We start from the raw sequence: 16,245 nt of genomic DNA, 5'->3' as shown, positions 1-16,245 counted from the left end.
CTAAGCCAGGGGTGTCCAAAGTCGGTCCTCGAGGGCCGGCATCCTGCATGTTTTATTTCTGTCCCTAGTGGTTGTAACAACCTTCTCAGCAAGTCAGTGTTCTTCTTAGGCCTTTTAACGAGCCATCATTTGATCCAGGTGTGCTAAACCAGGGAGAGAACTAAAACATGCAGGATGCCGGCCCTCGAGGACCCACTTTGGACACCCCTGCTCTAAGCCAACTAAAGTTCTTTATGGTGGTATAATGTAACATAACATAGTATAATAAAGTCAAAATATAATAAACAAAAAAAGTCACACTATATGTTGAAAATATGTCTTGGGTCTTGATTTGATCTAAACTTTGACTAGGCCGTTCTGACATATTCATATTCCATCTACTATAGGTATATAAATTAAAGATTTTTTAAGCACATCTTGCTCACATGAATTTTGTTTCTCTTTCAGAGTGGAAGCAAAGTGGCGATCTCTACCACTCCCTTTGAAAACACGTCAATAAAAACAGGTCCAGCCAGGAGAAACAGCTACAGGAGCAAGATGGTGAGGTGTGGAAAGAAGCCCAAAAAAGAGAAGACACCAGAAAGGTAAATAATTTATATAAAACTGGACATATTTTCTTTTTCTCTATATTGGGAATCTTATAAACTGTTTCTACCGTGAGAGTGTAGATGCAATAAAAAGTGAGTGGATGTTGCTTTTTGCTTTTGCTTAAGATGAGGAATCAGAAGACTGCTGTTTCCCCAGTAATTGTGTCCTTCAGGAAGCTGCTCCTTGATTACTTCTTTTTTATTATTATTAATCCTTTATTTATCCAAGAAAATCTCTGGAGACTCATTCTCATTTACAACAGACACGTGTTACATATATCAACAACAAATAACTTAACACTAATAATAAAATCTGCTCACTACATCTTAAAATCAAAACCACAGATTTTCACAGATTACATATAGAAGTGCCTACAGACTTATTTTCAATCTTTTTATTAAAATGTTGGAACTCCCCCTGCCATTCAAGAATATATCATAAACATTGTGTATGAACCATGTTCAGACTTTGGAAGTGTACAAAAATTGTTGGTGTTTAGTTACATTGTCAAAATGTTTCCAGGTCTACAAACCTTTTCCTTCAGCGTAAAACATCTGGAGGTTGTGGACTGCTTTGGTAAAAGTAATAACACACAAAATGAATTTTAGTTTCATGCCTTTAAAAGATTCAGCGAGCTCAACAAAATTAGTTGGTATTTTTTCCACACTGTTTTTATTGAGCAAAATCTATTTGACAGAACCATGTTTAGTGTATCTGGATTTAAATTAATTGCTGGGTTTAATATTTATTCACTGTGGATTCTAAAGACTGTTTATTTACTTAGGGCAGTTCCCGTTCCAGTCTGTGTGAATGAAATACTTAGAAGGCCTTCACAGCTGCAGGTTTTTGAAGCTCCATTCATTTAAAAGATGAATGTGGTTCCTCCATTGTTTACATAGTAGCAATTTCCATCTGTGAATATTAACTTTCAAGTGTTGCCGTAGATTCTCAGTTGAATTTCGAGTTCGTACACATGAAAATGCTTTGATATAAACCATTTTATTTCAGCTTAGTCATTCCCCTGCCAGAAGGGAAACTCCACCCAAGTCTTAAGTCTTTTTTTACATTCTACCTTTCTTAAAGGATTACTCTGTATTTACTGAAACTCCACCCATCTACACATGATATCTGATCAGCTGCCCTTGATGTTGTACCATACCCTGAAAGAAGTTGATTTTATGTTGTGTTATTACAGTGAATTCAAATGTACAGCACACTTTTTCAGATTTTTATGAAAAATATCAAGTCTTGTCATCTTTTTCCCCACTTAATAATTATACACTACTTTGAATTAATCCAGCAAATTGAAATTCTAATTTTAATTAACTGTTGATTCCTGCTCATAGCTGTTTTTTGTGTTGACTTCTATAAAGCAGAGGGTCTAAATATATATTATTGACCCATCTCTGCTTGTGCGAAGCATCCTCATGAAGTTTCATAAGAACGGTGCGTTATGCTTAGTTTTTGTTTCGTTTTTCTTTTTTCAGGCGCCGCTCCCTTTTCAAACGTTTCGCCATGCAGCCTTCTCCTCTGCTCCATACGAGCCGCAGTTTCTCCTCCCTGAACCACTCTCTGTCGTCTGGCGAAAGTCTGCCCGGCTCCCCCACTCACAGCCTCTCCCCTCGCTCCCCCACCGCCGCCCTCCGAACTGCGCCGGATTTCACCCAGTCAGGTGGGAGAGTTGATCTCAACTTTTGACTAACACATGACCTGCGTGTGGCTTTCATTTACTGATGCGTACCGTGACTTGTGCTTGTGGATTTCAGGTGGCAACTCCTCCCAGAGCAGCTCTCCCAGCTCCAGCGCTCCGAACTCCCCTGCCGGCTCCGGCCACATCCGTCCCAGCACGCTGTACGGCCTCGGCCCCAAGCTGCCGAGTCAGCGGCTCCGACAGGGGCGTCGAAAATCTGCCGGCAGCATCCCCCTCTCTCCTTTGGCCCGTACGCCTTCACCCACTCCGCAGCCAACCTCTCCCCAGCGCTCACCCTCTCCGCTACTGAGTGGACATCCTGTAGCAATTTCCAAGACGGCACAACCTTTCCCGGCCAAAATACACTCCCCTCCCACAATTGTCCGCCATATTGCTTGCCCTAAAAATGCCGAGCCTCCTCGCTCACCCCTGCTGAAGCGCGTTCAGTCCGAGGAGAAGCTGTCCCCTTCCTACGTGGGAGAGAAGAAGCACCTTTGTACTAGAAAACACAGCTTGGAGGTCACCCAGGAGGAGGTTCAGGACGAGGAGGTGAGGGCTTCTGAACGAGATCACACTACCCTGCAGAGCGTGGACGAAATGGCTAGCGAGCCACTGCCCATCAATCGCCTGCGGCCCGTTGAGCAAGGCTGCTTAAAGAGGCCCATTGGTCGTAAGGTAGGCCGACAGGAGTCTTTGGAGGAGCTTGACAAGGAGAAACTGAAATTCAAGATGGTGGTTAAAAGGCAGGACTGGTCAGAGAGGAGGGAATCTCTGCAGAAGCAAGATGCTCTGCTTGAATCTGACTCATTGCCTCCGTGTGGCGATGAGAAGGAGGAAAGTTTCCTTTTTCCAAACCAGAGCAAACTCCAGAGCAGCCAAGAGTCTGGTCTGGAGATCAAAGCTGCAAGCACAACACTCAAAGATGTCCTCTACAAAAAACTCTCCACACGGATCTCTGAGGGCTTCGCCGAAGCGTCCGGTGCCAGCTGTGAAGGCGAAGGAAGCACCCGGTCATCTCCCTGCACTCCCCACGCGGAGCGGCAGCTCACGCGCCAGGGGAAAGACGCGGCGAAGCCCGACAGACTGGACTTCAAAGCTCCAAGCATAGAGTTCACCAGGAAGAGGCTGTCGTTTGAAGACAGAGAGGACTGCTTGTGTCGGCTGTCGTCTGGCCTCCACGAGAACCTTCACTTTGGCTCCATGAGGTCCAAGAGCCTCCAGTTGGACACGGTCATGTCTCATGACCACATGAAGGGCAGCATTCACTCAAATCCCGAAGGTCTAACCCCCAAGCTTTATTCGGGGAGGGAAGGGAGCGCTGTGGAGAAACTCCAGCTCATTTCCTCTGCTGAGTCTGCACTGAGGAAGACTTCATCCGAGTACAAACTCGAAGGACGCCATGTCTCCTCGCTTAAGCCCCTGGAGGGGACTCTGGACATTGCTCTGCTTTCAGGGCCCAGGGTTTCCAAAACCGAGAGCTGCCTGTCCAAAATTGCAGACCACACAAGTGACACTCTCTCTCTGAATCCATCGGTACGGCTCAAAAGTCCAACTGATAGGCAGATCATCGTCCCCCAACTGAAGGCTGATAAGGTGAAAACCTCTCTGACCTGCTTGCCAAGTAATGAAGTTGTTTTGCCTGTAACCAGCGGAGTTGTCTCCAAAGAGCAGCCGAATACTTCAGCAGCAGACGTTAAAATTGCTTCAATTGTTGACAAGACACAAGACAGACACAGAGACTCATTAAAGCCTTCAGGAGTCAAACAAGATGGCCGTGCCAGTGTAAAGGCCTCATCTTCTTTAGTTCATGACCTCAGAGGCCCCAGACACACCTCCCACTTCTCCTCCAGCGGGAAAACACCCTCCATACGGGAAGTGAGCAACGAAGATCAGGAGGATGAAGCGGAGCAAGAGGAAGTTTCGCCTAACACTGCAACACCAAATCAAAACGGGTCAGAAACTGTGGCATCTTTAAGTTCAGCGAGGCTGGAGGTAAACAGCACAACTCCTTCACATGTTGAGGTGGCTGGTAATGAAAGGCCACGAAGGCAGAGCACAGACTGTGGTTTGGATACGGGTCAGCATCAGAGTGCTGAGAAGCCAATATCCGCTGTTAGCTCGGGGCAAGTACAGAACGTCCCCACTCCTGAGCTCACTCCAGAGAATGTGCTTTCTAAACAGCAACCACTCAACATCTGCTCCTCAGACGCACAGGCAAGAGTTCCTGTCACAACATCAGCATTATCTTCCGAGTATGATAATAAATCCAACTGTTTAAATCCTGAAGTCACCTGCGGAACATCTGCTGGTGAAGACGCGGCGCTGCCTAGCAGAGGAATGAACAGCTCTGAAATCAATACCGGCGCCTCCAAAACGGAGCAAATCACAAACACTTACTTCAATCTTACAACAAAAGAGAACATAAATGTGGACAGAAAAACTAACTCCGCACCTGCTGATGACTCACAGGACAGGTTCTTGAAGAAACAACTTCCTACAATCTCGTCAAAGAACTCTGTCTGTTTGAAAGATGTTGGGCACTCTAAACACTGTCCAGATGAAAAAGCACAGCACAAAGCATCGGATTCAGAATTCAAGAAGGGAGCAAAGGAAAGCATTGCGGTCCAGCCTGTGAAACTCAAAGTTTCACCTATGAATGAAAATGCTTCGAATCCTAAAGGTAAATCGAGGTCTGAACCCCAAACTGAAGGTTTTGCATCTGTGAAGGATTCATATCCACCTGAGGTAAAGTCTCACATTACAACTCCTCCAATCCCAAGCACAAAACACCCTAAGGAATCTGGAGGCAATACTACAACTGTTCCAGCAACTAAGGACATTAAACGTGGAGAGGTTTCATTGTCCGCCGGGTGTGGTACGAAGCTGGAAGAACCACCTCAGCCAACACAGTCACCCAAGCAAAAGGTGACCCAACCCAACAGTTCTTTTACCATAAAAGACAGCACAGACACAAAGCCAAAACCACCGGCTCCTAAAACCTCATCGTCAACTCCTCTCATCAAACAAAATCTGGATGCAAAACCAAAAGATCGTTCACCCAAAAACCAACCTCACCCTGATTCTAAACCAAAAGATCGAATCTTGTCTCTCCCAGAGGTTAGCCCTCCTCCCAATCCTCCACCGGTGCTGCCAAAGCCTGCAGTGAAAAAGAACACGTGCTTGCCGAGCCAAGGAGACACCTTAGACAAGGTCAGGTGCGAGCCTGTGGTCAAGGGGTCTAAGGACACGCTCAAACAAGACAGTCACAAGCCTCCGGACACCCAAAACACAACCCCCCTTGACAAGCAGCTCTCGTCCGGCCGGAAGGAGCAGGCGGAAAGGAAGAAAAAAGACGCTGTTCCAGAGGTCACGTCTGCGCAGAAAACCACAAAAAGGGACGCATCCCGGGTTTCTCCCTCTACGCTCAAAGAGACTTCAGATAAGGACGGTAGCAGGTGCAAGCAGCAGAAGGATTTACCCCGTAACTTCAGTAACAAGAAGTAAAAACACAAAGCAAGTTCAAATGATTTGTCAGCATCATCATGCCTTCTTTTTTTTCTTTTTTTTGGCGGGGGTGGGAGGGGTTCACTTGAGGACCGGCCAAGCTGTTACATGCCGATTCAGGTGTTGGCGTCTCTTAATTTGCTGATGACATTGGTGTTTTTCTCTCAAGTCAAATGAATGTGTGAAGGTTTGTTTGTTTTTCTCACCAAAGGCTTTGTGCAATCAGTACTTCAGAGGCTGTAATGTGATGCAGAGTCAGTGCCATAAAAGATTTCGAATTGCACTTTTACTTGTGGACTCGGAGGACCCGATGCCGAGGTCTTTTTAATGCAGTAGACCACATGATTTTACTAAGCTGTTTAGCTACCGGTGTTTTGTTTCTTTTTGGTTTTTTCCTGCCTGGTATGATCCTCTTGATTCAAGTTTGTTCACCTAAAACATTAACGTACAGAATCATGTTCTGGTTCTTAGTGAAGGGGCCTTAGACGTGTGGGGAAATAAAACCTCTTGCTCTTCTTAGCAAGTAGTTGCTTATTCACATTCCTTTGACATCTGTACATATATAGTTCTGATTTTTATGCAATATGGTGTAAATAAGATACTATAAAACAGGAGGGGTGGGGGGGACATGGGCTTACAATGATTGTTTGTATTATATGTAAAGATTTTGCCGTGTCATGTTTGTATTGCTCGACATGAAGACGTTCTGCTCTGTGGTCTGAAGTCTCATCCTCTCTGACGTCTGCCCTGTTCCAAAACTGACTTGAAGAGGGACAAAGTTTGAGGAGCTAAACTGGGCTATTTCTTTTAAATGTAGCATTATAAATAAATTTAAATATATATTAAACTGTGAGGGCTATCAGCGTTTCCCAAGAATGTCTCTATCGTTCGTTTGGCGTGTTTGCAGGCTAATTTGCAGTTTTGAAGAATGCTAAGCGATTGTTCGATTTGAAGGAATAAACGAGCGCTTCTGTTGATTTAAATCCTTCGGGGGTTTTCATGTCGAGGACTTTTGCTCGACCACACGAGGAATGTGGCATCTGAAAGGGTCAGTGTTCAACTGTTTCACTGTCTGGGTGTCTGTGCTGTCTTCGGTCAACCTTAAGCTTCACCTTAACGTGACAAAAGAGTGTTAGCATTAGTTTATGTCCATGGCGTGCAAAAATACTCTATACCACACCTACAGGCTGTCATGTATCCTTATTCATTCTTTGATTATTCATGCCGTTAAATTACAAACCCTGTACGGCAAACTGAAATTAGCTTAGGACATTATTCTTAGCAGTATGTACTGATTTATTGTTTTTTTTTTTTTTTAATCTCTGCTACTCGTATAAAACCTATAAATTTACCTTGACACAAAGCATATCTAAATGTTCCACACTGTCTCCAGTAATTAATAATTGACTATAGGGATGTTATCGTGAGCCAATCGGATGTTTTCCTCGCATTAGATATTGTAAAACTGTTGTTGTAAGAAGCTGCACCTTAAATGTTTGATCACCAAGTCGATTATAAATTAGGAGCTAAAAGTAGAGCCGACACCTTGTTTTAATTCTCCCCCCACCCCCCGTCTATGTTCCCAAGGTGACAGACGTCTAAAAGCACATTCAGTGTTTGTTTACAAAGCCTCATGGATGTATATTTTGTATATTGTTAATTTGCCAAATCTGTATTCTGTGTCTCAGATGATGTTGCTGATAGCCATGTGAGACGTTTGCTCCCCTGCCAGCAGGATATTCGTTTGTGCGGTAATCAGTGTTCTTTATGCGTCAAGTTCTTCTCGTCTGCTTGTCCCTTCAGGTCCCTTAGTTTCTCTGTGCAACACTGGTATTAGGTGAACTCGCTCTCTATGGTTTGTCTTTTAGAAAATGTGCAATAAAAGTGTTTTGAGTTTTTGTATTTTGCCCAAGAAAAGCTCTATGGATGTCATAGATGTTGTATATTAACAGATATTTATACTTCTAATGTTGCGTAATACTGAAAATAAAATGAGATTCTAAATGATCCATTTTGTCTCCATTTGTCCATTTGGTTTTCTTATGTGTTTCGATTTCTGGAAAGACACATGTTTTGCTTACTTTTATTTGAACATTAAGTGTAAATGCAAAGTCGACACTAATCCAAGACGCATTAAATGTCCTCGGTATGAGTTTAGAAAGTTGTTCCCTTAGCAGCGCAAAGGAAGTATCTTTGTTTTGATCACAGAAACATCCAACGAAAAGCTGAATTTATTAGTCCACTTTAATTCAGGGTTATACAGGTGACCTAAAAGGTGGAGGGGGTCAAAAAATTTTTTTTGAAAACCCCATTTTCTGAGTCTAACAAAAAAATTATTTTGAGTTGAAAGTTGACTTTAATCTTTTGTTTAGGAGTCATTTGCAAGTATAAAAGCCTAGATACATTTTTTTGTTTTGTTTTTTCTTGCCCCTCATGAAGCATGTTTTTATTTCAGAGCAAAAAGAAATTTGATCTAATATAAAATATATTTCAACAACCATTAGAGTGACGATTTTTTTTTTGCGTAGGGCAAGTAAACAAATATTTTCTGTAATGTTCCGTTTAAGCCTTTTTTTTCTTTTCATCCAACATGCAAAAAAAGATTTAAACAAACAAAACATCTTTGGAGATTTTTCCAAGTATTGTTTTTGTCTTTGTGTGTGCGTACTTCGGCTTCAAAGGGAAAAAGGAAAAAAAATTTCTCTCATTTTAGTGTTTTTTTCTTCTCATCCAAAACACAAGAAGAAACTTTGTCTTATCCCAAGATTTTTTTTTTCTTATTTTTTCTTTTTTAATTGACCCATGAAGGGTAATTTATAAACACAACTTTGTCCTCTTTTTTTTTTTTTTTTGGCAGCACTTTTTATTTTACACCCTAACTGAATAAAAAGAGAAGTTTCAGTCTAATTAAAGTCACGCAGTGGTTCACATTTCAGCTCTATATGAACCAATAGTTGCTGTTCAGTTTTGGTGTCTCACCCTAACACATATGTCATGTATCCCATCAGCCCACACTTCCTGTTTCAACCGAGGGGATTTATTTCATCCAACAACTGTACTGAAGCGTTTAAATCCTATAAATCTGCAATACATAAAATGGGTCAAACGATACTGCAGTACCAGTAGGGGGCAGTATCTCTCTACTCCTGTGCCAGGGCGGGTGAAGTTAAAGTAGGTCTCCTGTTACGCAACATGTGCAGAGAGAAGCTGCAGGGAAAATGAAGTCTTATAACGCAGCATATTTCCAGCAGCTTGCTTCACTCGTTTCTCAAACTGTATGCAGTACAATAAAATGATATCAAGTCCCACAATCCTATGTTTTAATGTCAAATGTAATATTTTATAACTGAGAGCAAGTTTTTTTATTAAGCCTTACTCGGGGAGGGGGGGGGGGGATAAGAAAAAAATATGTATATCATATGATGTCACCATTATTCCCATGCTTCCATCACAAAGCAGTTTGCCTCGCTCAGCATTGTCCTCGCTTCTGTTGTCATCCCCGTTGCGGCCTTCCGTCTGCGGAAGCCCCCCCCCGACACTTACAGAAAGCAAAGCGAACGTTCTTCTATCCTCTTCAGCCGGACTTCTTTCTCCGGCGGCCATCTTTTTATTCTCCTAAATCTGCAAAAGCGGCCTCGGATCTCCACGTAGCGTTTCATCTCTTCGTCGGGCCTCGCTGCCACTTTAGAGGAATGAAATGATGAGTTATTCAGCTGATGGCCGTCATAAGCCTGAACCAGCGAGTGGAAGGTTCCCGATACGGTTTCAGAAAGAGGATCAATACTGATGATGTGACCTCACAGCGTGTGTTGGTATTGATATGGTGGGGTGTGAACAGGGGGGGCGATATTCAAGTCTGTTTGCACACACAGAATCAGATGCATCATAAAGGGTAGAAACGGCAAGGAAGTCTGGTGGTAAAAGCTTGTAGCAGTCAGCTTTACTTACTCTGGTGTGAGCACAGATAAATCCCACCACCGTAACTCTGCGTTAAGCTCTCACTGTAAGGAGGACTCTCTTTTGCCTGTGCTTGCAATATGCAAAAGAGATCGCTGTAGGAAAAATACGGCAAAAATCCACTTTTCATTAAAACATGTCCCGGTACATCTCCATCAGCTTTGCTTTATCTAGAGACTGGAACGTTCCGCATTCTTTTGCAAAAAAAAAACCGACTCAATCCGATTTGGATTTAGTTGTAAAACTTTCCAAATATTTTTCCAGACGTTCTATTATGTTCACAGATGGATACTGAATGAACACGCCTGACGGACGTTGTCAACGTCCCGCTGCATTGTTTAATGTGAGAACACAAAACGCAGAAACCAGAACTCGGTGAAGTGATCTTGCACACACACACACACACAAACAGTGAACTATATGCTTACATATAGGTCACTGTTTACACAGGTTAGCTGGGTTAGATTAGGACGCGCCCTCCGACCAGAACACTAGATTCCCAGCCACACCTAATGCCTTTTGGTCCTTTTGTGCTTTGCCATCTTAACCACAAGCATGCAGCCGACGGTGTGATGAAAAAACCTTCATGTGTTAGTGGTAAGCGTACAAAAATTGGGACGCATCATTGGATTCTCTCGGACCACAACAACAGTTCTTAAGAGTCGTTCCATCTATCCGAGGCCGTTTCTGTTCTTAGCTTTGGCTGCACCGCAGAAACTGATTGGCCGACTAGATGAGCGCAAAACCTGGAGCTTCATGGTTTCAATGGAATACATTAACAAAACAGTCATATACCAGTCCACAAAGCGATTATTCCAAACAGAAAAATCATTTTTTTTTAAAGTTTGAATATGGACATAGAGACACCTTTTATTTTTGGAGGTGACTTTGCTGCAGGAAGAATCGGTGCTCTTCACGAAATAGATGGTGTTATGAGGGAACATTATGCGGAAATATTGAAGCGATAAAGTCGAACCCTGAGCTCGAATGGACGTTTTAAATGGAAAATGAGCCCAAACTGATATGTTTAATGAGAACAATGTGGAAGTTTTGGACTGGTCATCTCACATTTCTGATCTTAGTTTGGCTAAAAACCAAGCGTGAGCAAAGGAGCCTTTAAACCTGACCCTGTTAAACCGGTTCTATTTGGTGGAATGAGTCAAAATCATATCAAACTGTATTAAGAAACTTAAGAAATAATAACCAAAAACATGTTTGATGTTTCAACTGTACATATTAAAATCATTCAGTAAAATTTTTACGTTTTTCAGTATATATTATACTATTAATTTGTTTTAAACTTTTTGCTTAATATTGACGTGGCTTCCAAAACAAGTAAAACTGTTTACTTTACGCCCCCTGCTGGTGTGGAGGTCTGCTGCTCACTTTTCTTGTGCATTGGGATGGGTTTGTATGCAGTCCTGACTGAATGTAGAGATTTTAATAACAAACTCAAGTGAAGGTAGTACAAAGGTGAAAGTTCATAAAGTCAGCCAACTTTTGCCTCTAGAGGATAACATGTTTTGACAATGCTCCTAATTAACAGTTTGGATCTGTTGTTGGATATAAGTTAAAAAGGAAGAAAGAAAAAGAAGTTGCAGCCTTCGCAAAACTTTTTTTCCCTCTCCCTGCAACTAAAGAACAGTGAGGTGGGGTGAAAAAGGCGAGTGAGAATCGTACAAACAGAGACAGTGAAAACAGCGGTGGGAAGACTCCCTGTTCCCGTGCACCACTCCTGCAATCGGAGACGCACAGATAAATCCACTCTGGCCTGTATTAACTTTGCTGCTGGAATTTGTTTGAGTACATTCTGTGACTTGGGGAGAAGCCAAAAACTCCAGCCCTGCTCTCATATCTCATGTTGCAAGCGATGGCTGCCGGCCGAGCGCGAGCCCACAGCCACTGGGCTCGTCGTGCGCGCGGGAGGGGGGAGGGAGGGCCGCGCTTTCTGTAGGTGTTTGTCGGCTCTCGCGCTCGAAAAATAATGAACGAAAATTTTTATGATGTACTTCCGTTTGCTCAGGGGCGGATCTAGAAAAATATTTATGGGGTGGCTAGAGGGGGGCAGCTATTTTTTCAGGGGTGGCAGCATATGCCAGTATTATATATATATATATATATATATAATATTAAAGATGTGCCGATCAGGTTTTTTCCTGCCGATTCCGATCACATAATTTTTTTTTTTTGTAATCATTAACACTACCGGTTACATTATGTGGAAAAAGGAACCATGAATTCAGCTTAATTTAGACAAAAACTTGTTTTTAATAACTTTTTCCAAGAAGAAAACTAAACAAAACAGGCATTCTGCAAATTGTACTGCTATCGGTAATACTATCTTTTACGAACTGAAAACATATGAAGGCTCTGAATAAATAATAATGAGTCAAAATAAAACCTCTCAACATTGCCAAAAAAAATTCAAGTATAAAACTTAGCATTCAAAGGCAAATACAGGATCCATTACAATAAACAATCCTGAGTTACTGAATGAAAACTTCCTGATAGCATGGCGGCTAGCTGATTACTGCTAGTTCTGAGTGGCAGTTTCTCACTGAGCGGAGTAATTATGCAGAGCAGGGAGGAGATCCATTATTTTTTTAGAGATTATTTGTCTCATGTTAGGACAGCGAAAGTTTTAATACGTATGTAAAATTTATTTTTTATAGGTTAGATGCCGCAGCTTTAAACAGAGGTTCGGTGTGAGAGTCACTACCAGGTGGAGCAGAAGCGGCGCTCCGTCTGTGAAATATTACTACCTGTAGCATAGCAGCGGTTCAACAGCGAGAACAGAACCAGCATCTTACATCGCAGCTTGAAGACTTAAATAATTTTGCGGGTTATTCGTTTAGCTTTCTGACCGTCATGCTAATCCGGGTGAGTGTTTGTAGCTGTGCGCTGCTTTACCTGCTATCTGATCCTCCATATGTCTTTATTACTGCAGTGAGCCTCGATGTAGCCAAACTCCGTCAAGTATGGCATTGTTTTGATGCCATATTAGATTAGTCGTGTTGATGCATTTTGACGTGCTTCACCCCATGTGCTTCAATTTTCCGCCGCAACACGCAAACTTCCCCATTTACTCAGTGCATCATAGTTTCACGTCGCTTAGGATTTGTTGCTGCCTGTTTGCGCAGAGTGAAGGAAAGAGGAGACCAGCTGCACAGGCAGGCTGAGAAATGAGATGCAAGTGATCAGTTTGTGTGATCTGCAACAGGAGACCCTGATCGGCGATCACCGATCATACACTTTTTCACGGAAGTCGGCCGATTATGATCGATGGCCGATCGATCGGCACACCTCTAATATATTAGAATATATATACACGTATATATATTGTTTTTCGAGCGCGAGAGCCGATATATATATAGAACGCCTCATTCTCACGTTTAGCTTACACAGACCTAACATTGGACTTAATTTACTTGATTTACTTGTTGCAAAATATTGTTTTTAACTTGCAGTGTTTCAGAATGAGCTTCATGTAGCACTGAGGATTAAATATAATTTCTTAATATAGTATAGTTAATTATTTTTATATCTTTCATACTCCTGCTAATTGATACAGTGGGGAGAACAAGTATTTGATACACTGTTGATTTTTCAGGTTTTCCCACTTGCAAAGCATGCAGAAGACTGTAATTTTTATCATAGGTACTCTTCAACTGTGAGTGATGGAATCTAAAACAAAAATTCAGAAAAATACAATGTATGTTTTTTAATAATTAATTTCCATTTTATTGTGTGAAATAAGTATTTGATCATCTATCAACCAGTAAGAATTTTGGCTCTCACAGACATGTTAGTTCTTCTTTAAGAAGCCCTCCTGTTCTCCACTCATTACCTGTATTAACTGCACCTGTTTGAACTCGTTACCTGTATAAACGACACCTGTCCACACACTCAATCAATCAGATTCCAGCATCTCCACAATGCCCAAGACCAGAGAGCTGTGTAAGGACATCAGGGATAAAATTGTAGACCTGCACAAGGCTGGGATGGGCTACAGGACACCTTGTGGAGCATCATTGATCTTGAGGAAGGTGAGGAATGAGCCCAGAACTACATGGCAGAACCTGGTCAATGACCTGAACAGAGCTGGGACCACAGTCTCAAAGAAAACAATCAGTAACACTCTACGCCGTCAAGGATTAAAATCCTGCAGTGCATGCAAGGTGCCCTTCCTCAAGCCAACGCATGTCAAAGCCCGTCTGATGTTTGCAAATGACCATCTGAATGATCCAGAGGAGGAATGGGAGAAGGTCATGTGGTCTGATGAGACAAAAATAGAACTTTTTGGTTTAAACTCCACTCGTCATGTTTGGAGGAAGAAGAATGATGAGTACAACCCCAAGAACACCATCCCAACCGTGAAGCATGGCGGTGGAAACATCATTCTTTGGGGATGCTTTTCTGCAAAGGGGACAGGACGACTGCACCATATTGTGGGAAGGATGGATGGGGCCATGTATCGTGAGATTTTGGCCAACAACCTCCTTCCCTCAGTAAGAGCACTGAAGATGGGTCGTGGCTGGGTCTTCCAGCATGATAACGACCCAACACACACAGCCAGGGCAACTAAAGAGTGGCTCCGTATGAAACATCTTAAGGTCCTGGAGTGGCCTAGCCAGTCTCCAGAACTGAATCCAATAGAAAATCATTGGAGGGAGCTTAAAATCTGTGTGGCCCAGCGACAGCCCCGAAACCTGAAGGCTCTGGAGGAGATCTGTATGGAGGAGTGGGCCAAAATCCCTGCTGCAGTGTGCAAACCTGCTCAAGAACTACAGGAAACGTCTGATCTCTGCAATTGCAAACAAAGGTTTCTGTACCAAATATTAAGTTTCTTTTTTCTGGTGTATCAAATACTTATTTCACACAATAAAATGGAAATTATTTCAAAATCATACATTGTATTTTTCTGAATTTTTGTTTTAGATTCCATCACTCACAGTTGAAGAGTACCTATGATAAAAATTACAGTCACCTACAAGCTTTGCAAGTGGGAAAACTTGAAAAATCAACAGTGTATCTAATACTTGTTCTCCCCACTGTATGTATTACTGGATTGGACAGCGCCTATTAGTCACTATGTGATTCATTGAGTTATGTCCAGAAAACCATTTTATCCCAATGCAGGATGAACAGAAATCTGTCACAAAAATATTCGTAGCGCCATCATTTATCAGATTTAAAATAAAGAGGAGAAAACTGAAAAATTCTCCATGATACAAATCTATTTTGTTTCTGTTGGCTCTGTCAAGATTCAAGAAGGGGTAAATTTCTCTTATATTGGTCAATCATTTTATTTTAAATATGCTGTAGGAGCCGTAATTGATGGTTAGTTAAATTTTGTAGCTTGTTTAACTTTTAGGAATTGCAGGGGCTGCAGACAGTGAGCCACAATAAAGGTACAATAAAGCTGATAAACAGGTGAAGAACCAAACATCACTTCTATTCTGCCTTTTCTCGCTCGTGGACCCGTTGCCATGGCAACCAACAGACAACAGCTCAACGAGCAGATAGAGCAGAGATTACCGATCAGGGGAATCAACACCAAAAAACAAACATTTTCCACACAAAAAGTAGCAAAACCACCAAAACATAACATTCAGTCTGTTACATTATGCTGTCAGGCTTGATGTCTATATTGTCATTATTAATAAGTTTTTGCCTGAGCACAGCGGTGGTTGATTAGCTGATTTAAACAGCTGCTCTACTGATGACTTGGTGGGCGGGTTGACCTGTTTTAGTCCTAACAGAACCAACACACCGAACTGCGCAGCACAGTCAATAGGCTACCAACAGTTAGGCTAGCATAACTGTCTCACTGCTCACTTTTTCAATGTTTTCTTTATGTTTAAACTTTTTCCTCACTTGTTAAATCTGAAGCCCTTGTTATCTAATTTATAGGGTTGAATTAACCACTAAATATTGCGTAGATTTTTCAGATTCTTTGCGTGACTGCGGTATTTTCCTGACCACCCATAATGTTGACTCAATGGACAGACAGCAATGGCGTGTGTGGCGCACGATAAGTCACGTAACGTCCAGTCCAGTCATTTATATCCATCCATATCAATGCTGCTGCCTCCCGCTCTGTCCTTCTCTCGCACTTCCCGCTACTCAGCAGTAGGTGTCAGGTTACATTGTGTTGCATTCAATGTTGTCGGAAAAAAAGAGATTCATGCCCTTAATGTCCGATTTCCCATAGCTATTTATTGAATTCATAGTCGCCAGCTGGGGTGGCAACAGGGGTGGCAAGGCTCTCATTTGGGGTGCCACCCCAGTAGATTCGCCCCTGCCGTTTGCAGAACTGCAGCGCTGCTTTTGCAGTTCCAGAGCCCCATTTGCATTTTAACAGGTCATATGCTTCAGTTTCTGCCGCATGAATTCCACTCTCTTGACTCCGCTCATTAAAGCTCGTGCGGTCCCGGAGATTTAATGTACGTTTTTCAGGAACGTGGTAAACATCCTTTATGATTACGCAATAAAACTCTTCTGCA

At 42.4% G+C, this 16,245-nt stretch overlaps 1 protein-coding gene across 15 annotated transcripts in view; it reads left to right on the top strand.

Annotated features, from left to right (window-relative positions):
• The window catches only part of mast4 (microtubule associated serine/threonine kinase family member 4), a 95,845-nt gene extending 88,056 nt beyond the window's left edge, over positions 1-7,789 (top strand). For all 15 annotated transcript variants that reach the window (XM_081613100.1, XM_081613099.1, XM_008423467.3 and 12 more), the window contains 3 exons: positions 448-584; positions 2,076-2,260; positions 2,355-7,789. In XM_081613100.1, the coding sequence (XP_081469226.1) occupies positions 448-584; positions 2,076-2,260; positions 2,355-5,782 (3,750 nt within the window). In that variant the 3' untranslated portion in view covers positions 5,783-7,789. The remainder of the gene's footprint in view (positions 1-447; positions 585-2,075; positions 2,261-2,354) is intronic.
• Positions 7,790-16,245: the final 8,456 nt, after the last annotated feature.

Source organism: Poecilia reticulata, chromosome 12 (genome assembly GCF_904066995.2).
Source record: "Poecilia reticulata chromosome 12, P_reticulata-male-v2, whole genome shotgun sequence".
Lineage (NCBI taxonomy): Eukaryota > Metazoa > Chordata > Actinopteri > Cyprinodontiformes > Poeciliidae > Poecilia > Poecilia reticulata.
Note: the sequence above shows the minus strand (reverse complement) of the source record. Positions and strands in the feature narration are given on the sequence as shown.